The sequence below is a fragment of the Clytia hemisphaerica genome, unplaced genomic scaffold (genome assembly GCF_902728285.1).
Source record: "Clytia hemisphaerica strain Z4C2 unplaced genomic scaffold, Clytia hemisphaerica genome assembly, whole genome shotgun sequence".
Taxonomy (NCBI): Eukaryota; Metazoa; Cnidaria; class Hydrozoa; order Leptothecata; family Clytiidae; genus Clytia; species Clytia hemisphaerica.
The window spans coordinates 1,292,839-1,320,443 of NW_027103528.1; the positions used below are offsets into that span (position 1 = coordinate 1,292,839).

The 27,605-nt window shown below is 34.8% G+C and overlaps 6 protein-coding genes across 6 annotated transcripts in view; all 6 read left to right on the forward strand.

Moving 5' to 3' along the window:
• The window catches only part of LOC136799478 (signal transducer and activator of transcription 5B-like), a 279,436-nt gene that overhangs the window by 154,736 nt on the left and 97,095 nt on the right, over positions 1 to 27,605 (forward strand). The window lies entirely within an intron of this gene.
• On the forward strand, positions 8,766 to 10,611 carry LOC136799485 (phospholipase A2 inhibitor beta-like). The gene has a single exon (XM_067056200.1). The coding sequence runs from the start codon at positions 8,828 to 8,830 to the stop codon at positions 10,130 to 10,132; it is 1,305 nt and encodes a 434-aa protein (XP_066912301.1). The 5' UTR covers positions 8,766 to 8,827; the 3' UTR covers positions 10,133 to 10,611.
• On the forward strand, positions 10,833 to 12,397 carry LOC136799487 (uncharacterized). The gene is made up of 2 exons (XM_067056202.1): positions 10,833 to 11,161; positions 11,359 to 12,397. The coding sequence occupies exons 1-2, from the start codon at positions 10,871 to 10,873 to the stop codon at positions 12,196 to 12,198; spliced, it is 1,131 nt and encodes a 376-aa protein (XP_066912303.1). The 5' UTR covers positions 10,833 to 10,870; the 3' UTR covers positions 12,199 to 12,397.
• LOC136799617 (tectonic-3-like) lies at positions 13,052 to 27,481 on the forward strand. Its single transcript, XM_067056340.1, has 9 exons — positions 13,052 to 13,133; positions 13,542 to 13,653; positions 14,060 to 14,166; positions 14,537 to 14,700; positions 15,015 to 15,117; positions 25,800 to 25,918; positions 26,294 to 26,656; positions 27,002 to 27,114; positions 27,334 to 27,481. Exons 1-9 carry the CDS (start codon positions 13,076 to 13,078, stop codon positions 27,479 to 27,481), a joined length of 1,287 nt encoding a protein of 428 aa, XP_066912441.1. The 5' UTR covers positions 13,052 to 13,075.
• LOC136799592 (uncharacterized) lies at positions 16,503 to 18,381 on the forward strand. The gene is made up of 2 exons (XM_067056315.1): positions 16,503 to 16,558; positions 16,802 to 18,381. The coding sequence occupies exon 2, from the start codon at positions 17,125 to 17,127 to the stop codon at positions 18,379 to 18,381; it is 1,257 nt and encodes a 418-aa protein (XP_066912416.1). The 5' UTR covers positions 16,503 to 16,558; positions 16,802 to 17,124.
• On the forward strand, positions 17,125 to 21,990 carry LOC136799431 (uncharacterized). Its single transcript, XM_067056139.1, has 4 exons — positions 17,125 to 18,021; positions 18,138 to 18,377; positions 18,597 to 19,241; positions 20,412 to 21,990. The coding sequence occupies exons 1-4, from the start codon at positions 17,125 to 17,127 to the stop codon at positions 21,330 to 21,332; spliced, it is 2,703 nt and encodes a 900-aa protein (XP_066912240.1). The 3' UTR covers positions 21,333 to 21,990.

Below are 27,605 nucleotides of genomic sequence, written 5' to 3' on the forward strand. Positions count from 1 at the left end.
GATCTTATTGGCTGTTTTGGCGTTAACACCCTCGAAGCTAGCGGGTGCCCCTGTCTTTCCGCAACTCTTTCCACCATTTTAGATAGCCATAACAATAGATCCAAAAGGGCGCCGTTATCTTGGAAGATAATTTGTTTTGGTCTTCAGCTTTGGGAAGTAGCAATGTTTTTGGTTGTTTTTGATGGAAAATAGTTAGAAACCTAAGTTTACAAGTGTTATTTAGTTTTTGCTGGCTCATAGAATGGCAGGATCCTGGATGGTTTCCCTAACTGAAGGGTTCTAAATGTATAGACGAATAGATCAAATTTGCCCAGTTGAAATTCATTATTGTTATCAATTAACCGGTCAATGAGCTATGAAACGATTGTCAAGTTTTGGGATTTGATATGATGGGACAAGTTCTTTGAGAGAAGATGTTAGATTTTAATGAATGTTTTAATTTTGACATGTGGTATAATTGAATATTTTGCATCTGCTTTCTCAAAGTTGAAATGGCAAATTATTGTTGTTACTTGAAGAATAAGGTAGTGTTTTGCTTTTCTTCTTTTCTTTAAACAGTTTCTAATTAAATGCTTGTTATAGTGGATTTTTGACTGGATTCATGTGTCATTTTGATGTGTTTTGATTTTGAGATGTTGTCATAAGTCTTTTGCAATTTTTCAAAATCACCCTTTACCAAGTATGGCGAGATTTCAAATTCTGTGTTATCCTGCAGGTCGACTTAAAAATTATTATATTGTTGTCAAATTTTTTGCAATTTTTTCAAAATCAACCTTTACAGTACCAAGCATGGCAAGATTTCAACAAACTCTGTGCAGCTCAGTGTTGTCCTGCAGGTTGACTTGAAGTTTTTATGTCCCTCAGAGTACCTTCAAATAAGTTTGTTAGCTAATTAATGAATATTTAAGCTTAAAAAGGATGAAAAAGGGGTTTTTAGGAGAAATAGAGATTAATGTGAAAGAAATTTAAATTTGGCAAGAATTAATTTTGGCGAATGGCCCATAAATCTAAATTTGAAGGGAGGAAATTTAAGCAAATTTTTGAGGCAATTCGCCAAATTCACCAAAATTTCTTTCAGCCAAAATTTCTTCTCTTAATAAGGTATAACACAACTCACGGTATAACTCAAACATACCCTGAACAATTTTGGGTCATGTTTGATTCAAAATTGCATAAAATGGATGTCGCAGCCAAACTCAAGCCACAAAATTTAAGATTTTTGCCTCCAAAAAGCTGGCACAAACATGCGCTGGTATGCGCATGGGACTTTTTAGTTCAAAATTGCCAAGTGTTTCGAAAAAGTTCAGTCCATATCGTGGGTGAATATATGATTATGGCTATTATAAAATAAAATAGACCTCTTATAAGGCCAGTGTCAGGAGAGCAATCCAAACTCAAACTTGCCACAAAAAAACATTAATTAGACGTTTGGGGAGCGGGGAGGGGGCATGGTGTAGATGTGGACATTTTTATTTTAGACCAGGTCGATCTGGGGGGTCTGCATCCCCCAAGAGGTGAAAAATATTTGATGGTGGTTTAGGGTTGCTAAGATGCTATATTTTCAGGAATGAGACGGTAAATAGGCTGTTAAGGGGGCTAACTAAAATGGTAAGCTAGGTAAGTGGGGGTGTTTTTAGCCAAAATACCAATTTGTAAGGGATTTTGCTTGAGACTTGAAACACCATGGTAACTTAGAAGTGCGATTCTGCACTATCTAAAATTCTTTATTGCTTGAAACTTTCCAAATATGTCACAAATAGGTAAAATAAAATTTTGAAAAAAGAAAAATTCAAAAATATTTACCAGGGGGTTCTGTACCAAAGAAAACAGGGGGTAAAACACGAAAAAAAACCCAAAATCGTCTTTTTTCAGCAGAAAAGTGGTCCTAGGCAAACGAAAAACTGTTTATGATACTACAAAGGTTATGTGGTGATAGATCCTGATTGCTCTCATCATAATATCAGGATGAACTATCCCCTGGAGGCTTAATTTTTAATTTTCAGGGGGTAAAAATTGCAAAAATACTCATTTTTTGACCAAAATTCAAATTTTTGAGCTAATGTCTCGCGATTAACCCCTCAAACAGTCTACAACTATTAAAATTCCCAATAAAAAGCCTTTAAACTAATAAATTTATCTGTTTCTAAGTTAGAAAATTTCAAAATACCTCAAAATCCGGGGTAAAATGTCCAAAAATGTTAAATCTTTACAAAAAAATCACTTTTTTTCAAAATTAAAGACTACCAAGGAGACTTTAATGGCAGCGCGGTTCACACAAATCAGAATTACACCAATTAGGCTCAAATTTGGTTATAGTCAGTTTAATCGAAAGAAAAATATGACACCTTTATAGATTTAGAAACCTTTTGTGACCAATTTATATCTAACTATCAGCAATAATCAGCCTTATCTCATTACACAATGTGTTACGTTGGATTTTCAATCCAATCTAGAGAGTGTTTTCAGTTATTCAAAACGTTTGTAATGTAAATTTTGTAACATTTTTGTTAAAAGAATCTCTGAAAAGTGCCATGTTTAAGTGCGTGGGTTGCGTGAGTGTTATTTCAGAAAGCTCCGAAAGTGCCCGATTGTTTGTACGACATCAATTCTGACCCTGGGAGCTTTGACGGCATGATACCTCCGAATTGGAACGAATTCTTACAAAGATACGAGCGCTACCATCAAGATGTTCGAGATGGAAAAGTCGGCAAAACAGCCCAGTTTTGGATGATATACCTGAACATCATGAGAATTCAGCACATGATTCACACAGCCGTCCAAACAAACAACTTCGAGATGAGATTGCAAGCGTGGGATGAGATGTTGCCTTTCTATTTTGCATTTAGCAATATACGGCCAAATAATGAAGGAGGTTGATCTGCGATACCCTGGCTTGACAGAAACCTCGGTAAGTGTAAACCGCAGGTTACAGGTTGCAGGTTACAGGTCACAGGTTACAGGTTACAGGTCACAGGTCAGTGTTGGTCAACTTCAATTACTGTAAAACACAAAGAAAATGTTTGAAAAACAGTTGTTAATGTCAAAAATATAATTCCAAAGGTATTTTATTGATCTAGAACTATTTTAAAGCTAAAAATCTACCCACGTGCTAACCATGTGATTTCACGTTTTATACCGTGTATAACACGGACCTGTAATACTTGTATTATATATTACATCTATATCACACATGTAAAAAAATTATCTTTTCAATGTTATACGCATGTTACGTATGTTATATACAAAGAATAAAGAAATATTCGAATATTGATCTCACCTTTGCTTTAAACAGCCCCCTAACAGGAAAATAGCTATTTCACAATCACTATGTCATATCTCATTTTATCTCATGCATCACCTTGGGTATGATAACAAGAATTGATGAAAATAGCGTCAATGAGATTATATTTTATAAATGTTTCAATATTTTTATCCCCTGCTTTGTATTTTGATAAAATGACGTCACCTTCTTCATCCCTCTAAAACAGCTCTCTTGGAGTATTTATTTTTTTCAAAACCTGTCAATCTATATCCACTTGCAGCGTCAGCATCCTATTATGCATGAAGAATATTTTATTGTTACTTGGCGTACAAAACCTCATACTTTGAGATAACATCATTATTTACATAATTTAAGTGTCATTTGTTATCAATATTTGGGGTTGATGATTTGTCGTTTAAGTCTTCTAAATAACATTATTAACATATTTTGATATTACATTTCCATTACATATAATATTTTCAGGAACTTATGTTATGAGTTGTATGTTATGAATTGTATGTTATGAGTGCGTTACAGTTTTCCGGTCTGTGTTTTGTTAACCTGTAACCTGTGACCTGTAACCTGTGATCTGTAACCTGCAACCTGTAACCTGCGGTTTACACTTACCGCAGAAACCTTCAAAATGTCTGGAATGGGCTCTTCCTGAAAAAATCCGCTCATGGGGGTGGAGGATGAATTGTCCAGGGGTATTGAAAAAATGCCAATAAATTGCAATGTCAAGGGGGTAAATTCCAATGTCCAGGGGTAATTTTTTGTGTCCATGGGGTTGATTTGATGTTTGTCCAGGGGTATAACCCGTGTCCAGGGGGTCAAAAATCAAAATGTCCAGGTGTAAATCATGAAAAAAATAATATATCCTCCACCCCCCATGAACGGATTTTTTCTCAGCGTGGAGAACAGTCGATCAACCGCGATGCTAAAACCTCAGGTAAATAATTACATTAATAGGGAATTAGGTTCAATATGAAATCTTTCCCAATCAAAATCAATATGTATTTACCTTGAGTTTGATCACTGGAGATAAATCAAATAGAAGGGTTACTACAGAAAAATTCTTTCGTCATTTTCAGGTGGAATCAAGTTTTTAAAGGACGCGGTTCTAAAATGGTGTTTGAATCGAGCTGACATAGCTAAAACAACCTCTGAATTAAAAAAGATGGCTGGCACTTTAAGACTATGTGATAAATACAAGCCTATGAGACCGTCCGAGATTCTTGCCAGTGAAAAGCATGTGACGAAAATTATTCAGGTGTTGAAAGGGAAATACATCAATCCTTTTGATTTGGGTCGGGATGAGTTATACAACTTTTCTTCTCTGGAGAAATGGTTGAGGAATCGTTTGCAAGCAAGATTTTGAAAATAGTAAAATAGACGGGAAGGGGATGCGAGACAAATTTGAGCAGTCAAGTGTCAAAGGAAATTCAAAGAACGACAGATTGAGCCGAGTTCCTATCTACACATTCAAGACATATACATCAGTCATTAAACGTCAATATTTTGCAAATACAATAGAAGTAAATCGGGATATCATTGGTACCCTTCTTTCGTTTTCAATTAGAAATGAACGCGCAATTGATATTCCGTCAGCTCTTGTCTACCCATTGGCTCCTCTCAGTTTTGCACATGGAAATGGAAAAACCGTGAAACACCAAAAAGCAAGCTAATGAAACTACTGGTTGCAGATACGACAAAGAAAGATCCTAGATCAGATGTTTCAATGAAGTCTATCAAGAAGAAAGATAAGTCCTTTGTCATTGACCTGATTGCTGCTATTCGGACTATGACGAAATTCATCGGAGACCTGCCAAAAGGGTACAACCGTATTGATATTGCTGCTGACACATACAGATCCAATTCGATCAAAGGTGCTGAACGTAATGAGCGTGGTAAAGATCAAAAAGTTATGATCGCATCCAAGGAATCGATATTTCCCTATGACTTCGGAGATTTCATGAGGAATGGTGAAAACAAAACAAAATTGGTTGAGCTGATGTCAGAAGTAACAAGAAGCAATTATCAGAGAGTATTGCAGACCACAAATTGTTCGAAGGTCTATATTTCTCAAGAAGGTGTTACGTATTGTCTTAGTCAAACGGGTGTCACTATTTCAGAGGATTTGTCATCTGATCAAGAGGAAGCTGACACAAAGGTCATCCCTCACTGCAGTTATGTCCTGAAAGAAAATCCCGAAGCGAAAGTAATCTTAAGATCTCCATCTGCAGACACCGACATCTTTGTTCTTGCAGCATGTCTTCTAAATCCAACCAAAATCTTTCTTGACAACGGCAAAGGGAAGACACGGAAAGGGTTTTGGACATGCAACCTTGGCAAAGATGCTGTCAAGTACAAAACATCTTTGAGTGGTTTCCACGCCTTTACCGGAAACGATTACATATCATCATCAGTCTTTAAAGAAGGAAAATCAACCTGCTTCAATAAAATGAAGAAGAATAGAAATTTCGTGGAAGCTTTTCGCCGCTTGGGAGAGTCATGGGATTTGGAAGAAGAAACTCAAAATTATTTGGAACGATTCGTCTGCGCCCTTTATGGTTATGCTAAAGAAACATCAGTCAACGTAGTGAGAGCAAAAATGTTTGAAAAGAAGTACACCAAAAGCGGATAAATTATCGATATGGCCATGCTTCCTCCGTGTCCGTCAGTTTTGATTCCCCACTCAAAGAAGGCAAACTACGTTAGCAAACTTTGGAAATCATCATTAATAAGTTGGTTAACAAGGAGATGTTACAGAAAGTGGCTGGTCGAACGACGGATCTACAATTTGGGTTGATGAGGTCTTTCCCCTTGAAGTTGAGGAGATACTTTGTGATGCGACCTACAACAGCGAAGAAGCTGAAGTTGGAGAAGATGAAATTTCCGACGACGAATCGGATGAGGACGAAGATGAAGAGATCAGCTGAGGAAGACGACGAGAACTAAATAATATGAAGATCTAAGATTGGTTGTTGTTTAATTCGACATCGTTATGATTGGTTTATTATGGATAATTCTAAAGCTATTGATATTATGATAGACTTTTCATAGAAGGTGTTACTTTTAGCCGATATGAAAGTCTTATGGACTACCAGTTTTTGTCGAAAAGAAGGTGTTATTGCAATTTTCGCCCTAAAATCAAGAAAAATGGTTATGACTTCTGATTTTGTTTTTTTTGTCCAAAAATTGAATTTAATTTTTAAAAATGGTGATATTTTGTAAAAATTTAATTTAATTATTTGTGGTATTCAACTTTTCACCAGAAATGTCAAATTTAGAGAAGTTCATTTCATGCCAAATGTTGCTTTTCCATGTCTCTTTTTGATTGCTTCACTGTTGAAAAGCAAAGCAAGTGGTCTGGCGACGAGAAAGGTTTATTTCTCAGGTTTTTCTTTCTTTGGTGGTCCGCACATCCCTTGAATTTTTATAAAAAGGGGGTTTTTTCTGCTGCATGTATGTTAAGGAGATAATTAATCATGGGAATCTTTCATTGTTGTTACTTATTTTTATTATGAATGTAATGCGTGCTGGAGCCGAAGGTAAAGATGGCCTTAAGGATCGAATTATCTCATTGTTTTGCAATTTGCAATGAATTTTTGGATTACCTACAAGCTAGAAATTGAAAATTGATCCTTTTCCGGATGCAAAATCATGCTTACCAAAAAATTGTGATGTACTTTCTATCCCTAATTTTGATGCCTGTGGCCTACAAAACAGAGATGAAGGTTGAACATCTTGAGTTTTTTATCTTAAAGGTTTTATGGCAACGTCGTCAATTTAGGAAGGGGGGTCATGGGTTCATAAACAAAACATTTTCTGTGACAAGTTTGAGTTTGAATGGCTCCCATTATTTATAAAAGGCAATCACAAATCTTCAATTAGGAAAAAGACTCTTGAAATGAATTTACATACAAGGGCATGAACAAAAGTAAAAATGAATAAATTTATTCAGATCCTGGTACATTATACTTTAGGCGTACAAACTTTTGCGAGCAGAAACTTTTGCTATTTTTGTATTTTGGTCTTTTACGCGAAAGTAAATGTCCTTGAAAATTCTTAACAGGGCAATTCGCAAAAGTTATAATGCTCACGAAAAATTCTCAAAAAAATTGGAAATCTACAAAACCTTGAAATTGTAATAAATATTAAATATTCGGCATATTATTATCCTTTAGTGCCTTTTTAAAGTTGCAGAGCAACCGTCTTTAGCAAATTTTAAAGGAATATTTTTCACTTTCAAGTTAATTTTTATTCGAAAATTCTAATTTTTATCCAACGATTCGCAAAAGTTTATGTTTGCGAAATATATTTTTTCCTCTAATTCGTGAAACTAAATATCTCAAATTTCGTGATTTTTCGACCTCGCAAAAGTTTCTGCTCGCAAAAGTTTGTACGCCTAAAGTAAACTATGAAAGTCTGGCGTGCATGTTCAGCATGCCAATGATGCAGGCGCTGTGTTTGCCTAAACTTGTGCTGCACTTGACTTTGGACAAGTGCCGCACCCAAGATCTGGGGCTACTGTGTCATGAATATAAGCAAGGGTTTTTGCAAGAAAATTTCCCTAGTTTTCTAATTGGAAAAAGAGTGTGCCTAATTTTCCCATTCTTGGAAAAACATTTCCCTGATTTGTGATTTTTGGAAGAAAGTTTACCTTAGTTGCCAATTTTTTGAAAAGATTTCTGATTCCACTTAAAAGTAATAATAATCTACAATATATATGTAAGCCCTCCTTCAAACTATCCCCCCTTCCTTGCTATTCCCCTCCCTTTTTCATGAAAATTTCTGACCGCCCCCCTTTTCGGAACTTTTCGGAAGGTGTTAAGGGGATGCTTTGGAAATGTACAGGTAGACAACATTTGCATTTCTGCCTTTATTCAATTGGAAAGAATTTCATCATAATGTTATGACATTGAAACATAGCTGGTTTGGTTTGAAACAGCATTTTTTTCAATACACTTGGTTTTCATAGGATTTTTTTCAGATTTTCACCAGATGGGAGGTGAGAGCTACCGGGTGATATCTTTCATGTTGAGCTTGATTTCTTCCTTTGCGGATAAAGGATGAGGGATCTTTTTAGGGTTCCAGGTGGATTTATCCGGTATCCAAGCATTTTCCCCAAGAAAAGGTCTGGATATAGCAGGAGATCTGTTTTAGGACAAGAAAGATTTTTTTTAGTTAATTGGAAACAATCTTACTATTATCAGCCCTCAATAGATTTTTTTGGATGAATTGAAATGTTATTTTGCAAATAAATTAGAAAAAAAAGCTCTCTAATTTTCAACTTTTTCTTCCGGTTTTGTCATTTGTTTATAGATGTGTGTAGATTTGTTCAAGAATTGTGTTGGACATTTTTAATAATTTATACACTTTTTGATTCAGTCCTCTTAAAATATTCATCATGTGATTTGTTAAGGTTATTCATATCTTGAATCATAGAATGGGTTTAAGTAACATATTAATCAGAAAATTTGACATTTTTCTGTCTGTCTAGTTTTCAAGTAGGTCAAAATCACAGTTTGAATTTGAAGATTAAAGAAATAACATGCAGTCAAGATGCAGCATGAGAGCGTTATCCTTATACTTTTCACGATAACATCACTGAAAGCATGTCCATTTTTGTGTAACTGCATACTTACTTGGAACCAGAACAACCAGCTTCAAAATGTTTGGCATTGTGGCCAACAAGGATTGACAGCAGACAAATTAAACTTGATAACAAGAGACCATAACACAACAGATGTTGATGTGCTTTATTTAACAAGCAATAAATTGAAAGATTTCAATGGGAATAAACTGAAAGGGTTTACAACTTTGAAAACTCTTCATTTGGGTGAAAATCAGTTGAGTATCATCCCTACGTCAATCTGTCAAGCTTTGCCACAACTGGAAGTTCTAGGTCTGGAGAATAACACCATTAGTGCAATAACACCAGAGTCGTTTTCGGACTGTAATAAACTACGTCATTTGAAACTGTCTGGAAATGAAGTCCATTTGCTACTTGAATCTACTTTCTCTGATACAAAGAACCTGGAAGACTTGGACTTGAGTCAAAATGCAATACACTCAATCTATTCCGACAGTTTGAAGGGTTTATTAAAATTAACCAGGATTGATTTGTCAGGAAACAATATTCAGAAAATTCCTGATAATCTGTTTTCTAGTTCTCATGATGTCCAATGGGTTGATTTATCACACAATCAATTAACCTCTTTCAGCAGAGAATTGACAAAACATTTATTACACGTGGAAGAGCTATTTCTTGCAAATAATGCTTTGGATACTTTAGGAAATGGTGTTTTTGATGGTATGAAACTAAAAGTTTTGGATCTTTCGAACAATGAGATTGTATCTCTTGTTCCAAGTATGTTTGGTGAATCAGTCATTGAAGATTTGCTTCTTGATGGCAATCCTTTACAATGTAATTGCAATCTTAAGAACATTCTTTCTGATGGAGGAATGAATCCAATAAAAGCCAGTGGCTTATGCACTTTTCCAAAGACTGTATTATCTGACAATACAGAAAGAGTGTTGAAAATTGCAAATCTAACAAAGAAATTAAATTGTGATAATGATTGTTTCAAAAATACTTCTTGCCAAAATGATGGTCAATGTATGCTTGATATTGATAAAAATACTGAAATTTACTCATATCAATGTCGTTGTAGCTCTGGTTATCATGGGAACTATTGTGAGTTAAAGAAGAAAACATCTAAAACTCTCTTGGTCATTGTCGTTATTGTGGTAATTCCAGTTCTGGTTCTTATTGTCGGTTTGATTTTGTTTCGCAGACAGTGTCGGAGGAAAAGAAGACATAGAGGGGATATGCTACCATTAACTGATGACGATTTTGCGCTGTAAATTCTCGAACTGAATTTGTCTCCTATTCTCTTAATCTAATCAGATTAGAAATAATTTCAAATCTTAATCGCTAGAAAATTTGTCAGCAAAAAATTTGTCACTTTTTACCGTCGGCAATTAGTTTTTGTCAACGATTTTTTTTCACATTTTGACTCAGTGTGTCACAATCAAATAATTGATAATGTATATTCATATTATAATTTTTTGTATCAATATTATATTATTTTCTAATCTTATTTATATTGAATTGTTCTATTATTAATTTGATAATGTTTGTGATATTTATTAATTTGCATTAAATGTATTTGTTTATATAACCCTTTTTTCTATTTGAAAATTTGTTACTCCATGTTTTGAAATGGCATTTACTTCTAGGCTTTCTTTGTGACAATAGTGATTTGCATCCCTCTAATAGTGAACCATTTAAATTTTATAAGTCTTAAAAATGGCAACATAATCATCACAGCTCTTTCGATATTATTAAAAAATAATAAATTTTGTTAAAATATATGAATATATTTATTTGTAAACAGTTTGTAGTTGGTGATAAGAATTTTGTGTAAAGTTAACGAAATGCTTTTCTTTCATCATCTATACATTCTTCTAGTCCAAATATAAGCTAGTCTAGTCGACCTTTTATACTTTTTCTCTTGCTCGCTGTTAGTGAAACAAAATTTCCTTTCCATTTTTTCTCAACAGAATTAGTGAACAATTAGAACATAAGAACATTGTTTTATTATGAATAATCTTTTACGGAATGTATTACCTGTTCTTCTCGAAAATGCTTTCTTGCAAGATGAATCAGATACCAACGATGATGAAGACCTCCCTCCTCTTGTGAGAAAGGAACCAGTCACTGAAGCTTCAGCTAATAGGGCTCCCCTACCGCCAGAACCAGTTTTGGAGGCCAAACCAAGAGTGTCTCCCTTGTATCCTGTTTGCCACATGGATTTTGATGTGAACCATGATGATGTACCACCACTTCTTATTAGCAAAACCACTGGCAAGGTAGTGATATCAGAAACAAAGGTATTAATTATAATACTTTTTTTGTTGTTGTTGTTTTCTTTACAGTTCATTGGCTAAGGTTTACACACTATTCCTTTCTTTGCTTTACAATTTGTTGGTTATGAATATGTTAGCCAGGGTTTTTTTAAATCTAAGTGCCTTTTAATTTGAAATTAACTAAACTCAATTTTTATGTTTTTTTGTTTTCTTCTTGACAGAATGAAAAAGGTAAACACGTTTCGGAAGATAGTGATAGCGAGAGTGAAAAAGAGGATATTGTTTACAAGAAATTGAAAACTCAAGGCAAAGTTGTGGAAATCCCTGAAAAACTTGTCAAAGAAATACCTTATATTGATACCCTTTTATCTGGAAGGTTCGCGATATCAGAGGAAGACGGTATTGTCACATCTGATGAAATTGATCCAAAATTATTGAAAATATTAATCAGATATTTGAATCAAAATAAATTATATACATTGCTAGCCTGTTTACCAGCTGATTGTGATGCTTTTCAATTGTTTGAGTTGCTCAGTTTCCTAGCTATAAAACCACCAATATCAATAACAAAGGAAAGCATCAAAGAACGTTTAATGGAAACACCAGAGGCATCTGTCAGTTCCCAAGGTGAACTTGTTGAGTTTGCATTAGCTATTTTTTACGCATACAACCTATTTGATTATCGTAAAGAAAAGAAACTACGAAACAAAATCTACGATACGTTTATGTACATTTTCAAAAGTGATGATTCAAGTTTCAAACCCAGAGCCAAACACCATTTACTGGAATTAGTTAAAAAGTGTGTTTTGTTGACAATAAAACAGTTTTATAACATTAAAAAATTAAAGGTTTCGGATACTCTGGATAAATCAGATGAAGAGTCAGTAGGATCTTTGGAAGATGATGATTGGTTCGATGATTGTTGTGATTATATGTGTTATGATTCAGATGATGACATGGCATATATGTTTGGGCACCATTTTGGTTTGGAAGATGTTTGCGATAATTTCTATTATTGTGATTCTGATGATTTCTATGACAGTGATGACGACATGTTTTAATTTTCAGAACAGCAAAGCAAAGCTACTGTTTACCTACTTTTGAAATAAGAAGTTCGTTTTGCAAAGAGTTTTAATTTATTTCAGATAAAATTATATTTTAGCATTCTTGATATCAGTTTAAGAGCTGGAATTATGATTTTCTTAAACAAGGCTGATAAAATTCTGGATATTATTCTCATCTTTATAAATGCAGCCTATCGTGATTTGAAAAAAAACTGAAACTGAAACATAAAAAACTGAACATAAAATTGATCGTGATCAGCACATTCCAATGTATTTCTTTACATATTCTATCTGGTATTTGGTTCTTCAGAAAATGGGTTTCACCCGAGGTCTCACAATCTTAAGTTGGAATTTTTATTTTTAGTTTTTTAAGAAAAAAGTTAATTTTTGTTTTGAAAAAAAGAAAACTATTTTAGATATATTATTGTTCTTTAGAGTTAACATATTTTTATGTTGAAAAATAATTTATTCTTGGGTTTTGTCATTTTCTTCATGTTTTGAAGTATATAATGTTATTATGATGCAAGATTTTAACTGCTAATTTAATCAATGTTGAATTTTCATCCATTAAGAAGTTTTTTAAATCCACTGAAACATATTTCAAAAATGATATTCAGACGAATGAAATTAGTAGATCAGTAGAATCTTGCTGTGGGTTCTAAACAAAACATTTAAAGTTTTTAGTCCTTTTCATCAGGATCATTAAAGGATTTCACATGCCAAAAATATCAAACCATCAGCTGATTATCCCTTCAAAGATAAGATTTCATATATATTCATTATAGCTTTTTTGACACCAAGGAGTCGATATATAATACTTACCACATTTCTGTATTTTTCATTTAGATGATTTAACTACATAGAATCTAAAAAAATGATCTTATTACAGTTGACACTGCTGGCGATTCTAGCAAATTGTACCAGTGCACAAGGTAACCTTCAAAATTTTCCTCTTCTTTAATAATTAGTAATTCTCAAATATAGACACTTTGTAGATTATGATTTATATGCCTTTAAATTTCCCCTTTTCTTAATCCTACTGATTCTCATGGGCTATGGAATTAGATGAGAATACATTAGTCTGTAGATGCTATATATTGGACGGGGAATCGAGACAGAAATACTAGATGCTAGAAATTTCCTTCTTTTTTCCTCTACAAAATGTATGTAGAAATTCATTCTCGATTTTCACTTGAAAATGTTTGATTTTCAGCAACCAATTTTCCTTCATTTTTTCTTGTCGATACTCCAAAATATAATCCACAATGGGCAAAGACTCTCTAAAAAGAGAGTAACGCCTCAATACCAACATCACATTTATTATATCCTTCATTTTTCAGATTGCACATGTGACTTAATAAGTAATCAATGTGATTTGAATTGCTGCTGTGATCCAGATTGTAATGAAAATGATAAGTTGGCTTTCTCTTCATGCATACCAGAAAACGTCAAGTATGTACATCACATCAAAGTCGACTAGAATTCCAAAGAAATTCAAAGATTTCAACATAAAAAATTAACCCCATGGCTGTGCAAAGTATTTGAAGGGGGTCCAACTTTTCAAGGAATGCTGTATACAGGAATTTCAGAATGAAATGGGGGGTTGAGCTCCAATAAAGGTAGTGGGGAATTTAGGGGGTAACAATATTTTGGTCAATGTATTATATCTCAAATTGGTTAAAGAATTTATTTGGTGTTTACTTACAGAATGGCAATGTAAATATAATTTATACAATTTACCATAGAAATTTTAAGTGAAAGATTTCAAAATAGTTTGGATGCAATATAAATGGGCACTATATATGGAAAGGTTTGTATACCACTGTTCAAATAATTTTCTCATGATTTTCCCTTTCAGTCGTATAGAGGAAGTATGTGTGTCGGACAACATCCTTTACTCATCCAACAACAAGTATCAAGCTCAAGGCAATGGAATGGGCATGTTTTGTATCTATAAAGATAACTGTAAGTTTTAGTTTTGTATTTTAAAAATGAAACGGTTTTCCAGAGTAATGTCACCCTAATGGGGGGTACAGCTTAAGATTGAGAGATTGGGATTTGTGACAATTTCTACTGGACCAAGAGAGTATCGGTATCCATTCTTGAGAAAAATATTTTCAGTCCATGAAATCATGAAACAATTTTATACATTTTTATAAAAGAAAAAACAAAGTTTTATTTTATTTAGAATAACTTTGTTGTTTTTTCTTTAAATTAACTTCTGGAATGGCAAAATTTCAAAAAGAAAATTCATACCTGCCCTCTAAAGTTTTAGCTTCTTCCTGTCGAATATGTAACTCTTTGTTTCTAACTATTTTAATTCTATTATTTCTAGATGAGGCACGCCATCTTTATTCCAATGTGCCCTTCGTATCAACCAAGGCATCATTCGATGCATTAGCGGACCAATTTGAGAGCAGCTCTTACCATTCAATGACGAACAATGAGGACCAAACTACTGTCAGTACTGAAAAAGAAAATCTTCAAAATACGTTTAAAGTAAGCTTTTAAACAAGTTGAAATATTATCAATTTGCCTATATACGGCTTTTTCCACGCAGTAAAAAACGGAATAAAAAATCCCGTTTTTTTTTTGGTCGCTACTTATCAATCAGATATATAAAATCATAGATACAGCTCACATGGACGGTTAGATTTTAGTCAGATATTTTCTTTTTTCTTTCTATCGTAAATTTTTTTTCTGCTGATCATTCAAAAGTTTATCTTTGCTCTTTTATAACACTCTGCCGGGAAGGATTTGAGATTCAAACACAGATCATTGTGGTGTTCAATAAACCTTCATTTTTCGTTTAGGCTGGTGATCCTATGTATATACTGTTTGACAACAACCAACAAGGATATTTGCCATTACCAACAACTTTCTTGACCAACGAATGTGAAGATCAAAATCAAGCTAGTAAGTAGCCCGAGTATAAAGCGTGACAATGTTTTGTTGCATCACATTTCAGTGCTTCAAATCAGATTTTGAGTATCATTTTTGTCGCTATCGAAAACCAGTTTCTTAACTTTCCAGATAAATTATGTTGTTATGTTCGTTAAGAATGATCGCCTTTTGCTTTTGAGGGCTGGGTGGGTTTAAGCGATATGAGCAATAACATCAAACGTAACAGTAGATTTTCAAAACAGGAGCACATATTTTTATAAGCAATCTCAGGACTCAGGGCTGGAGTTACTGAGCTTTCTAGCTCAATTTATATGACCACTCGTATTATGGATATTATATTGTATTTTATGTTTATTGTGCCAATGGCTATCGTTTGCCATAAGTAGAGTAGACTATCTAAAAAGCTTTTCATTTACGAGATAGTAAAGAATACGTAGCTGATTTCAAGGGCACTTTCGAACCTTTGCAACATGGTTTCTTTAAATAAAATGTATTGTTGATTTTGAGTCCAAAACAAAACAACATAGTTTGAACAAAATGACGTGTAGCTTTTCCTAGAAAATGTAGAACCGGTCGCGCAAATCGAACTGCAATTCTGATGAAATTCGCTACTTCTAAATGACCTATCATGCGTGCGGCCCTTAAGGGTATATTTTACAAGCTTCCCAAAGTGCACTGTAAGTGTTGAAATCAGCAAAGATGAGAAAAGTTGCACTCTGAGGGTTTAAAATTTCGGAAATCTGACCATATTTTGCCTGAAAATTTGTCAAAAAATTTCAAGAAAATGCACCGTAAGGGTCGATTTTTCGCTCAAATTTACTCAAATTTTGCAAAATGTTCTCTGAAATGTAAGGGTCCGATTTCAAAGGCCTAAATTTGGGCCGCACATATGGTCGTTTTTGAATCGAGTGCCCACCCCGGTTTCTAACATCATTCAGTCAATTCTCTATAAAATGCTTATGTTTAAAGTTAGTTAATAAGGTCGTCACAATCAGCCAAAATAAATTGTAGGTCTGATTCATGCTAGCTTTGATGAATACATGTCTGTATGCATTGTATTTTCTTTAGCTAATTTTCGGACATTTTATATTAGAGTATTGTTTGATTGACAAAATTGTTTTCCGCCCGCTTTACTCAAAATATGAAAGATTGAATCCTTCTTTGATCTATTACTTTGGGAAAACCAGCCCATCCAGTTAATTGTTTCCAAAGATAATTTTTAAGGGGAAAATTAAAACGTACAAGAGATTCCTATCACGAATCTGATAATTAATTTACTAGGTAAATCACTAAGTTTTGGGCTGTGATTAAATGTTTACTTAGCAAATAAACCAGTCCACCTAAAAAATACCAGAACTTTCATTTTTATATAAAGAGAACTTTTTGTGGGTGCTTTCAGTACTTTGAAGGCTTCGAATGGTTATGACAAAAGTGATAGTTGCAGAAATCAAAGGTGAGTCTTCTCTGAATATTATTTGAAAGAATATTACCTCTGTTGCAGATTATGAAGAAAAAGAGTTTTACGGAGAAGAGCATTTCAGTAAAAATGATTTTATTTTTTTTAAGTTCTTAATAATGCAAGGGTCAACTGGACACACCATTCCATGTCTCGTTTGTCGATCTATCATATAATCTTCTTTCTAAATGCTGCGTTGTACATTTTATACGTTTATATCTTGTCATTTTCATCATCTAGTTACTGGCTTTCAAAGTCGAGATGGAGCCCCAAACCAAAGAAGTCGAATACAGAATCCAAAAATCACTAAATTTCCAAACTGATCAACTGGAACTGTTAGCGAAAGATGTTTGTGAAATCATCGATGAAATGTCTAAGAGAACTCGTAAAACGATGAAAAGTGCGAGATTACGCAACACCTTGAACCATTGGAAGAAGAGCCTGAGTCTTGGAGGAAAATTGTTGCGGACGCCTTTAGGAAGATTTACGGTCCTAGAGTCTCGTCCGTGTTAAGATGTCGTCAGTGGTACATCGAAGGGCCCACCGAATATGCTTGGTTCAGCATGTCAAAGAGATTGATGAGCATGCTTGAAACTACCACTGACTATGCAAGGAAGAAAGCAACAACAATCTTCCAAATGCTTTTTAAATTAAGCAAGGAAAAGGAGAAGGATGATGACGAAAATAACAAAGTAGAGAGAACTGAAAAAGCTTCAGAAAAGGGACTTAATGAACAAGAAGAAGGAGAATCAGAAACTGACACAGAATCGGAGGACTTGAATAATGAAAGAATACATGATGAATTGCTAGAGAAGAATCCTAATGATGTAGAACATGTTGATTCAACTGAGGATAGTGGTGAAGATGATGAGCATGGTGATTACTATAGCACTAGTGAAGATGAAGATGCTGGAAACGAGGACAACGAAGACAGTGCTGTACTAAAATACAATTTCAACGAAACCGTAAACGAGAAATTCATAGACAATAGTTCGAGCGCGACTGGTGTTGCTTTGAGTAATTGTAATGAAAATGCTACAGGGTTAAATGCGACAGCAAGTGCAGACGCAGCCGGTTTAACAATGGCCAATCGCAACACTGATGCTAAAGGGTTTGATTTTAAGGCTTCTATAAATGCTACTGGACTATCCGAAAGTGCTTTAAACGCTTCTTTTAAAGCAATGGATGTTTCTGTCAATGCTTCGGTGTCAGCCTCAACTGTCACCGCTCGAAATGTATCCGCAAAAGGAGTTGAGCTTAAAGCAGAATCGACAAATACAGGAGCGACTGTAAATACAGGGAACTTTAATGTTAAAGGAGTTACTGCATCTGCTACAGCTGATGTACATGGTATTAAAGCCAATGTCGGCAATGTTTCAATAACTGGCCCATCGGCTAGTGCAACTGCGGATATTGGATACGGTGTAGAGATAGGAAACATCAATATCTCTGGTCCATCGGTAGGAGTTAGTTTCAGTACTAAGCTCAAAATTGACAATTTCAGTATTGGTCTTGGTTTGGAATTAAACCCCTTGAATTGGCTTTTCAATTTTGGATTTGGTGGTGGTGGTGGTAGTGGTGGTGTAGTGGTGGTGGTGGTGGTGGTGGTGGTAGTGGCGGAGGTGGTGGTGGTAGTGGTAGTGGAGGTGTTTCGGATGGAGGTGGTGGTGGTGGTGATAGTGGTGTTTCGAATGGTGGTAGTGGTGGTGGTGGTGGTGGTAGTGGTAGTGGTAGTGGTAGTGGTGTTTCGAATGGAGATGGTGGTAGTGGTGGTAGTGGTGGTGGTGGTGGTGTTTCGAATGGAGGCGGTGGAAAGGTAAATTTAATTTCAATTTAATTCAATTTAACCTAATTAGAAAGAAACGTGGGAAAGGGGAAAATGCAAGTTCAGATAGGGGTGGTAAGATCTTCATTTTCTACTTGATATACAGTCACAAAACTATAAATAATTGATGATAATAGGATCCAATTAATTACAAGGTTTTGATTTTTTTTCTTTGAAATATTGTTATACCCAACGAATCTTTGTTTATAGGGAGCTATCAAACAAAACGACGAGAGTAATGTAAGAGGAGAAAGAATGTCAGAAGAAGCCATAACTGAATTAAACAACCTTCGACAAAATCCAGTCGCACCTGATGTAGCCATGGATCCAATTTTTGATATTACGAAAAACAGTGTCAACAAAGTTCAATCTTCAGAGGCTGATATTAAGAAATCGGTAGAAGTTACTCACCATAAAGTACGGAATTTATTCGAGAATGCACAGACCTTGGCAGATATTGACCAATACCTAAAAGATAATCCAGAGGCACGACAAAATTTGACCCGAGAACAGCAGGCTGTGATGAATAAGTATACAAAGGTACTTCGTGATGAAATCAAGAGAGTTTTGGATGGCGAGTATTCGCTTCAGGATGCAGCAGATATGTCTGCTCTCTGTGAAAGTTTAATGAACACTGGTATCAAATACATATGCCACAATGAGAGAAATGGAATATTTGGTTATGTTTATACATCAACCACAGATGGAGATCCAGGGATAATTAATCTTGCATCGAGACAGGTCAACATCGAATCCATGTTTTACAAGCGAGATGAAGGAGAGAAGATCAACACCGTGGCTCATGAAATATCACATTCAGCACTACAAACATCAGATTATTTGCCACAGTTTATGGTGAGTCCAGCTTCAAAACCTCCAAACCATTAACCCTGACGTGTTATCTTTTCAAATCTTTTTCTTTTAGTATCGGCATTTGGGTCGAAATTATTGAACTCAAGGGAAACGAGGGAAACGATTGATACCATCGAATAGAGCATAAAATGCTGCTAGTTTGCATACCATTGACTTAAATTTCTCAATCTCTGATTAGCATCTTCTTATGGCCGTTTATCTTCGTGTGTTTGAGTATGGAACCCGAGCCCATCATGATCAGTGATCAGTGGATACAATTGTGTGGGGTCAGAGATGAGCAAACAGGAGTCAATGTAGGGAGGCGGAAGCCGTGTTTGCAACGGTTAACACTGTAAAGTGCATTGGATATGTTCAAACTGAAATAGAAAATTGAACAAAAACTAAGTCCTAATGTATATATGAAAATAAAGTAAAATTGAAGTTTGAATGACAAAGTTCTATGTGTAAGCTAAGTATAATTGAATGCTAGTAGAAAAATAAGTAATGAAAAATGTATCTTAAACCTAATAGCCACTGTAAGAAAGCAAAAGGCAAAGGAAGGGAAAGCAAAAATAGAAAAACTCACCAGCTGGCCTGAATGTGAAAGCTGTGTAGGCAGCATGTACACAGGGTGTGTTAGACTAACACCAAGTGTGTGAAAAAGTGACTAAGTTTGCATTGATAAGAGACTAATTTGATTGATGTTGACTCCTTGAATGTCTCTGTTGAAGTGAGGCAAGTGGCTGAAATGACCTCTATTTATGCATTCTGCAGAACAGATGCATAAATTACAGACCAAAATTAATTTGACAAAAAATGAAATAAATTAGTGAAAATGCAAAGTAGATATTGAATTGACATAAATTAATGAATAAAATACTGACCAAACATATAAATTTCACAAAACTAAAGAAAAATACCAAAAGTGGTAGAAAAGTGTGTAAATTGCAGACCAAACTGAAAAATGTAAACAAACATGACAAAAACAAATGAAGACACAGAAAATGACACTGTGAAAAATGGTGGGAGTGTTGTTTGGGACTCTGAGATTTTGAGAACTTAAGGTTGCCTGCCTTAACAAATTGCATGAATAGTTGAAGACCGCAATCAATCCAATCTATATATTGAGACTTGCAGATTCTTACTACGTTTGCTCTTAATTGTTTTTTTTAGAATGAAACAACCAACGAACTTCAACCTACAAACACATCAAAAGATCAAACAATCTATGGAAAAAAGAAGGTTGAAAAGGTTGCTGAACTGAATCTCGGTGGTAATATAGGTGACTGTCATGGATATTTGGCAGAAAACCTTTACCGCAAAAAATATATAGGGCCAATGGGAGAAAAAGGGCGATTTGACAACATCGCAAATGTGATCGGCTGCAAAGTCAATAAAATGCGCGCAAAGAGGCTTCAGAAAGTTGGTGCTTATATCAAGCTCGATGGTAAAGATGTTGTAAAGCCAGGATCAAGTTCTTGTCCAAATTGGGATACACAGTACACTTCTACGGGAAAAGTAAAACGTACAAAGAAAGGAAAAGTTCGAGTTAAAAAGGCACACAGGTCAAGAAGAAAGAACGAAAACGCTATTGGACATCCTAAGCTAACAGCTATTCGTCAACCAGGGAAACGTAAAGTTCCGAAGAAACCTCATTTCGCTTTAGATGATGTTTACTTCCACAAGCTTAATAACAGCGTAGGTGGCGTCAGCTCGAAAATTGGTAGCTGCTCCGTAAAGCAAGAGAAAGAAAAAGCTGGTCAGATTGAAAAATCGAGTCTTGGCAAGAAAGACGAGAAAAGTGCCAAAGAAGAAAACACCATTGTAGATCTCGTTCATCAAATGTCTCTGGAAGCTGGTTTAAAGATATCAGAGGATGGTGTCAAGCGTGTTGTCCATCATAAACTGGAGATGACAGAGGAGGGAGGAGGAGGCGGAGGGGGCGGAATCTCAGACGAAGAGGATGAGCAAGAAAAAGAGCTTTGCAGATTCTGTAAACCAAAAGGATATCCATGTTGTATGAAATGTTTGACCGGTCAGAGCTCGAAGAGAATTCGAAGTTTTGGTAATAACATTCATGGTTTTGAAAATTAATTTCTTTTGCGCTGTTTTCATTTTATAAAGAAATCAATGTACAATTTGTTCAACGTATCAACTTCTTTTAGCATTCTGTATTATTTTAAAGTATTGAATATCGAAGTCCTTATTTTTATTATTAAAGTTTTTATTATAAAGTATTCAATAAGTGGCGAATGTGATGATTTAACAAGCTTGTTCAGCTGATTCCGTCAAAGGCGCCGCCATCTTGCCTGAGATCAAAACTAACTGCCCTGGCTTCTGATGTCTACATAAAAAATGACGTTATGTTTGCTTCGGCCAATCACGACCATCAACGGACTAGTCCTCTTACGGAGCAGTGAACTTTAGAGTTCATACATGTCATGCGCGATCTTCCTGGTGATTATTAATATTCATTTTTTTTAATAATAAAGTATTCCATAGCCAAACTATTATTTTTTGTACATTGGAAAATTTATTTTTGGAGGTCTATGTTAAGCAAGCGTTCATGTGTTTTAGGCTGTGTTGTGTAATACATTCTCTTTTCCCTTATTCTTCAAATTATGACGTCACATGAAAAATAACTCGGAAAAATAACTCGGAAAAAAATAACTCGGAAAAAAATAACCTGGGAATTCCAGGCCCCTCAAGACGGGAACTAATATCAGAGCAGAACAGATGAACGGAATCGGTACTTCAAAAATTTTCCATTTGTTACTTTGAAATTTCGAGATTTTCTTATAATAGTGTTGTTCATTTTAGTTTTGAACTAAGTTTTGGAATCAAGCACATTAAGGTAACTAATTTTCGCGGAAATTATTTTTCGTGGTTTTGCCCTTTTTTGGACACGTTTCTTTCATTTTCCAAGGGATTTTTCAAAATTTCGGATTAAAAAAAAGGCCAAATTTGTTATTTGCGGGTTTTAATCTTTGTGGTTTTGTGGAAAAACCGCGAAAAAAGCGAAAATTAGTTCCCTTTTTAAAGGTTTTCATTGTTTGATAGGTATCAGCCTGTTTTTTGAAGAGAAAAATATTGGTGTGAGAGCACCGAAAAGTTTCTGAGACAAAACTTTTTTATTTCCAGATTTCTGAAGAAAGATTCATTGATTTGCTGTTAAAAACGGATTCCTGAACTTTTGGAAAAACGTTCCATAGAAATTGACTATCTTGCTAGTTATTATTTTAAAGAACCGATCTTCAATAAAGTATGATCTGGTTACGTAGTTTAATTATACCCTCATTTAAATTTCTTTGTAGTTCTTTCTACATTACAGTATTTCTTATTTTTTAGACTAGGTAATTTTTGAAAATATAACCCATAAAATGATATTGTTGATTAGTTTCCAAATTTATACATAGTAAATGATCCATTCACTTTTTGCAAAATTGTTGAAGCCCCTTTTCGAGTAGTCTACACAATAGACCGCTCCAGGCTTTTAGGCCTTACTCTTGGTCTATAGGCACTGCTATGGGCGGCCACTAGTAGCCCCCACCGGGAATTGCTTATTAATAGGTTTAAACATAATATTAATAGACAACTTTCACAAAAGATGTTTATCAATAGAGATTTCAAATAAAAGAATGTTTAAAACACAGCTGATTGGCTTAGGTTTCGAAACTCTCTATTGTTTCATTAAAACCTCAGTGCGCATGCGATTTATCTGGAGAATTTCAATATTCAAAACAAGAGCAGTGCTCATATCCCGAAGAGTAGGAGTTTTACGCTCGAAACGAAGGAAGATATGACGTAGCCTACTTTTCGAGAGGCATTCTTTATTAAGCGAAAGTTTTGATGGAAAAATATTTGGAGGTTTTGCTGAGAAACATGCCTGTACGTATGCCTGTAAGTTAGAAATCATGAACCATCTTTACAATTTTTACTTAAGGGCTCTGACCATAGTGAATTTTTCATAATTGCCTTGTTTAAAATGTGTTTTCTGACTGATGTAACCAACAAAACTATGGCATGTTATACATTTTCTGTTAGACAAACTATTCCTAAATCTGAAAATTCAAAAATTGCATTGAAAAAGTTTGATGAAGAAGAAAATGAAGACTTTTGCGAGGAAGAGTATTTCAACTTTGAAGTGCTTAGTTTCGGCGAAGAAAAAACATTTTGAAAAAATTTTCGCAGTAGATGCTTTCACCGAACAATAAACATTTTTGCGGAAAATTTTTGTAAATGCTTCTTCGTCTCGAAATCTTCAAAATAGTGGTTTTTCATCAATTTTTCATCTGGATTTTGCTTAAAAAAACAGTCATAACTTTTGACACATCTTTTTAGAAAAATTTTACGCAAAATTTAAAATAGTTCAATTCTTTGCGGACAGTTTGAAAAAAGTTCGAAACAAAAAGGTTAACTACCCATTAAAACTTAGCACTTCTTATAAAAGAAGGTGATGGAACATATTATTAACGTCTTTTTAAAGTTCATAACGTCATTTTAGCCATCGAATTCTTAATTACTCTTAAGGGATTTGATTAAAAAGCAATTTATAAAGGCAATTCTTTGTTAAAAGTGTTAAAGAATCTAAACACCCCTGATTCAGTGGCCCGGTCAAATCCACCCCGGTGAGTAGCCCGGTGAAAAAAATGCCTAAAAACAGGCCAAAATTTGTCACCGGTGGAAAATTGGTAACCCCGGTCAAAAAATAATCAAAAATTTGAACCCGGTCAAATTTTAGAAATTTATAGTTGAGGCCCGGTCAAATATCATCCTTTTTAGGTCACCCCGGTCAAAAAAAGGGAAATGCTTATCGCCCTGTACCGAAAAATGGAAAATTGAATCCGGATGTTTATTGGAGTTATTTTTTTATCAACCTATTTCAATGCTTCCAGTGAGTCTACCTTCTAAATACAAGGTCAATCTGAAGAGTATTTCAAGATTTATGGCTATAGTTTTCTGTTTAATTAAATCATGCGAAATTAAGACAGTTTTGCCATGAAGGTTGCAATGCCCATAATATATGAAAATGTCGAAATTAACGAACTAAAATGTATTTTTTTCCAATAAATAATCTCAAATACAAAAAAATATCTTTGCTAGCGAATACGTGTATCAAACGACCCATTCAATTTTTCAACAGTTTTCAGTGAAATTACATAAAACCCAAACGCTTTAAAGTCTAGTACATTGAATATGCGTAAAATATTCTCATATAAACAATCTCAAATGTGTTCCTAGGGTTATGATGGAAAGCTCTTCAAGTTTAAAAAGTAATCGCAAAATTGCAACACAAATCCATATTTGCGGAACGACCGTTTTGAGGGCGCGAAGCGCCCGAATAGGGAGTGTAGCATCCTTTGGCAAGATCTGCGTACGCGGGGCGTAAATTTGTATATGTTCGAGAAATGCTACCGATTTGGCTCACGAAAAAACCCCGAGCAAAGTAGACTTTTCTTTTTTTTATAAATTTTACTCGAGTATCATCGTGCAATTAACTCGTAACAAAGGAGAAAATACCGTAATTTGCACTCGTCCTTCGGACTCGTGCAAATTACTATTTTCTCCTTTGTTACTCGTGATTAATCGTTAATTGCACTCCAAACCATACGATTACTAGTACAAATTAACAAAGAAAAATAAATTTGTGTTGCAAATTTGCGATTACTTTTTAAACTTGAAGAGCTTTCCATCATGGCAAAACTGTCTTAATTTCGCATGATTTAATTAAACAGAAAACTATAGCCATAAATCTTGAACTACTCTTCAGATTGACCTTGTATTTAGAATGTAGACTCACTGGAAGCATTGAAATAGGTTGATAAAAAAATAACTCCAATAAACATCCGGGTTCAATTTATCAATTTTTCGGTACAGGGCGATAAGCATTTCCCTTTTTTGACCGGGACGATCTTAGCCCAATTGAGCTTTAGTATTACGAGCAGGGAGTATAAAAAGCATTAGGACAATTTGATGCATAAAATAACAATTGTAGTCATAGCATCAAAAGATTTTACTGGTATTTATATAAAAAAAACTGTAAAAACTGTACCCCGGTGAAAATTTACCTCAAATTTTCCAACCCAGGGACTTTTTTCAGTCAAAAATCTGCCCCGGTGAAATCCTGTTATTTTCTTAGCCACCCCGGTGAGCTTTTAAACTCAACCGGGTTACTGAGACAGGGGTGCATCTAAAACATAACTTTTATGTTCAGATACTAAAATCAATTTTCTGACTATGGTCAGAGCCCTTAACCAGTCTTTCGATTGTTTTCACGTGATCAAAGGCCAGCCGGCGTGGCTATCTATTAACTGAACATTGGAAGGAGCGGGGATTCGAACCGGGAACTCCTTGTTTCAGGCTGCTGGCAACTTGACCACTCGGTCATCGTTCCTTATCAGTTTTGAGATACAAACTGTGATACTATCTTTGTACTACTCAGGAACATTATTTTTGTTTTTTTATCTAAATTTCAAAATCTATTCGGCAAACACCTTTTTAATTCAGTCAGTTTTCCCACAAATCTTTTAGATCACTTTTCTACCTGTTTCTTTTGCTCAGAGTTTCTGTTTCAAAACAAAACTACATGCAAACGATCAGTGGGGAACTTGCAGACAGAATGTGGAACGAAAAAATCTCTGAATGCTCAAACCTACATCAATGGATTCAAAGTTGCACCAGTGCGTATATTTTGTCAGCTTTTTATAAGTCACCATATTTTTTTGGTTCTTAGGAGGGGTGATTAAAAGAATACAGTGAAAGTTCAGTACAGTTCATTCGAAGTAATATGGTAAAAAAAATCATTCCCTTTTGTCTTACAATGATTCTGCTTTTTAAAGAATAGTTTTTGTTTAGTATTCCTGAGTAGTCTGTAACCTTTTGGTCAAACTGTCCTGATTTTTGATATTTGCTTGACTGCAAAGTTCTTTATTTCTTGATATTTCGATTGAAATTTTCAAATTTCTTAAACACTTTGCGATTCCATTTATTTCACTGTATTTATTCCACTGTATTTATTCCACTGTAGTATGAAATTGTGTATTTTGCACTATTAGTACCCATCATTCATCAATGGAGAAGTGCAATTCACCATGGTAACGAATGAAAACAATGCAACCATCCAACGAGTTCAAACATCACGTGTTCAAAGCAACGATACCAATCTTATCCAACCAACACTCACCACGCCACTCAAATGCATAGAAAATGGACTCCAAACGGACTGTCCTTTCAATGACGCACAAGCTCCAACATGGAACGGAACACATTGCGAGAATGTGTTACATGAAGTCGAATATAACATCAAATATACCATCAACTCAACTGTCACCATCTCTGAAGTCTCTGTAGCTTTTGTATTAGGCTCTATTTCACCTCCGGATTCATTGATGCAAAAGTTTTCCTACAAATTTGAAAAGGTATGACTATTGTGCAGATGAAGGAAATATTTCTCCTGGAATTTTGCATTTACTGTCGAATATTTCAATTTTTAGGCTTCTACATTAAAGCATTTTTCATATCATGGATGTTTGCAGTCTGTTTCTGTAAAGCATCTTGCATTATAATACGCATGCGTAGTTTGTCGTTCTTTTAAATCATATGTAGTTAATCTTTGTAATAAACAAAGGAGGATAAACTAACTGGGCCGGGGTTGTGGTGGAATTTGTCGTTTTTTATGAATTTTGTACTCTTTTTATCTATTTTTAGTAAATTTAGGATTCTTTTGTTTAACCACCTTTTGTAATCAAAAATTTTCTTTCTAGTCTGGGGTTTCAACATCAAACGATACAACAACAGAGAGAAGTGGGAATCCTGGCTACTTGACTGGTCTGCCCATCAAAACAGGAACTGGTTATACCGACTCACTGACTGAAACGTATGTTTTCACATTGTTAACGAGAAGGCAAAGTTAGACGGCGATAATTCATCGATTGAGAATGATAATACTTAAAATGAAATGTCAAAATAAAAATACCCCTTTGATAATTTTTCCAAGTCAAAAATAGTCCGAAAATTTTCATTTCAATATCTTGACCCATACTCTTTCATAACCTATTGCATAACATCAACAACTAGATTCCTTTATTTTGTACAGGGAGAAGATCAATATAACAGAGTCAGCTGATGTTCTTACACTAATGACGTCACCATCAAACAGTTTGTGTGGTAATCCAATGGAGAGAGAAGAAGTCAAATTCGGAATCAACTACCAAGCCACGTGTTTCATCCAGTATGTCGTTTAACTATAGCCGACTTTCCACCCTGTCTATTTTTACAGTAGACAAAAAGCGGGCAGAAAGTTGGCAGTTAAAAAGATTGAAAGAAGTCATTGCTTTAAAGTCAAAAGGGGACAATGCATTGACTTAA

Excerpts from the sequence above, each read along its gene's own strand:
- LOC136799431 (XM_067056139.1), top strand. The coding sequence starts at position 17,125 with ATGTCAAAGAGATTGATGAGCATGCTTGAAACTACCACTGACTATGCA. Across the intron at positions 18,022-18,137 it reads TCAATATCTCTGGTCCATCG|TGGTGGTGTAGTGGTGGTGG; the intron begins GTAGGAGTTAGT and ends TGGTGGTGGTAG. Across the intron at positions 19,242-20,411 it reads ATTATTTGCCACAGTTTATG|AATGAAACAACCAACGAACT; the intron begins GTGAGTCCAGCT and ends TGTTTTTTTTAG.
- LOC136799617 (XM_067056340.1), top strand. The coding sequence starts at position 13,076 with ATGATCTTATTACAGTTGACACTGCTGGCGATTCTAGCAAATTGTACC. Across the intron at positions 14,167-14,536 it reads TTGTATCTATAAAGATAACT|ATGAGGCACGCCATCTTTAT; the intron begins GTAAGTTTTAGT and ends TATTATTTCTAG. Across the intron at positions 14,701-15,014 it reads ATCTTCAAAATACGTTTAAA|GCTGGTGATCCTATGTATAT; the intron begins GTAAGCTTTTAA and ends TTTTTCGTTTAG.
- LOC136799485 (XM_067056200.1), top strand. The coding sequence starts at position 8,828 with ATGCAGCATGAGAGCGTTATCCTTATACTTTTCACGATAACATCACTG.
- LOC136799592 (XM_067056315.1), top strand. The coding sequence starts at position 17,125 with ATGTCAAAGAGATTGATGAGCATGCTTGAAACTACCACTGACTATGCA.
- LOC136799487 (XM_067056202.1), top strand. The coding sequence starts at position 10,871 with ATGAATAATCTTTTACGGAATGTATTACCTGTTCTTCTCGAAAATGCT. Across the intron at positions 11,162-11,358 it reads TAGTGATATCAGAAACAAAG|AATGAAAAAGGTAAACACGT; the intron begins GTATTAATTATA and ends TCTTCTTGACAG.